The sequence below is a fragment of the Amphimedon queenslandica genome, unplaced genomic scaffold (genome assembly GCF_000090795.2).
Source record: "Amphimedon queenslandica unplaced genomic scaffold, v1.1 AMPQUscaffold_3469_Cont24537, whole genome shotgun sequence".
Classification (NCBI taxonomy): domain Eukaryota; kingdom Metazoa; phylum Porifera; class Demospongiae; order Haplosclerida; family Niphatidae; genus Amphimedon; species Amphimedon queenslandica.
Genome location: NW_003556204.1, coordinates 1 through 1410, shown reverse-complemented (window position 1 = coordinate 1410; position 1410 = coordinate 1). Strand labels below are relative to the sequence as shown.

Below are 1410 nucleotides of genomic sequence, written 5' to 3'. Positions count from 1 at the left end.
TACATCAGTAAGTGATTATAGTCTCCTCTTACTGAATATATTAGCAAAGATGATGTTAGTACCAGGAGTTGAACAATTAGTGGGTAGACAACACTTGTACCAGCCTTCTTGAGCTACTGGTAGTCCCTGAGCAAGATAAAGATTGATAGTAGCATCAGGTGAAGTGACAGAAGTACAACGAAAAGGATCACTGGCACTATTACTGTTACAGTCAACAGGATCATCAGGATCAGCAACTCTAACCCACTGACCAGTAGTTAGACTAGTACCAGGTAACACACATGATATAGCTTCATTAACTGCATTGACAATATTATCCCAAAAATATGATCCATTAGTATAACAGTTTCCATTATGCATCAGGTAGATACCTATAAAAACCTATACAGTTGTTATTATACACATCCAGTGTCTTACCTGAGGAAGGTGGACATTGACTAATAACTTCACTGACACTCAACAAGAAGACAAAAGACAAGACTAAAAGCATCTTAAAAGATGACTATGCAGCAAAGGGGTGTGTGTGTGTGCCTACATTGTTTTGATAACACTTGACTATGATAATTCATTTTCAATTTTGTCTAGTTTAGACTATATATTAGCAGCTTGAAGAATTGTATCTAAAAACTTAGCAAGCAACATGAAACTATTATTAACTGATAAAATTTAGTTACAAGTAGCAATTAGTACCAAAATTATTCTCAGCCAAAACTGCACCTATGAAATTTTTGATGGTGGCTATAATGCATAGTCTTGGGACAACGTAATTTATTTATGGTAGATCTATGCATTAAGAATATGCAATAAGAAAAATTATAAAAAATACCAAAACTTTCTTCTTATAATATGTGGGGGCTTGTCTCTGCTAACAGATGGACTGACAGAAAAGCATCTGTAGTCTGTAAACAATTGAACTATAACGCATCAAGTAAGTTATCATTTCTGAATATAAATTAATTCTTGTAGAAGGTGTTGCTGTTAATGGTTCACGTTATGAAGCATCAAGAAGAACCATACAACTTACTGATGTTGACTGCAATAGAAATGAGGAGAAACTGGATCAGTGTCATAAGAGGCTATTGACACCAGCAGAAGGAGCAGCTTTGACTGGTAGAGTGTCTGTAGCTGGAGTCAAATGTGTAATGCATGTAAGTGGAACATCTCAAGTGGCCTCAAATATTGGCTGTACAATGATATACGTTGGAGTTAATATCATCATTGTCATCCTTATACTCATCAATGCAAGGTATTTTTATGAAATAAAATAATTTTAAAATTTTATCCTCTATTATAATAGTGCAATTATATGTATTATGAGGAAGAAATACAAGAGTACAGCTTCAGTTCAAGTGACAGGAGCCCCACCACCTGCTATGGATCTATCTAAAATATCATATGATGGTAAAATTA

The 1410-nt window shown here is 34.5% G+C and overlaps 1 protein-coding gene across 1 annotated transcript; it reads left to right on the top strand.

The window, feature by feature from the left end:
* Positions 1 to 846: 846 nt before the first annotated feature.
* On the top strand, positions 847 to 1401 carry LOC109592925 (uncharacterized; the record flags this gene model as incomplete). Its single annotated transcript, XM_020008231.1, has 3 exons — positions 847 to 928; positions 967 to 1246; positions 1298 to 1401. Coding segments are annotated over exons 1-3 (466 nt in total), but the record flags the coding sequence as incomplete, so codon positions are not given.
* Between the last annotated feature and the right edge of the window lie 9 nt (positions 1402 to 1410).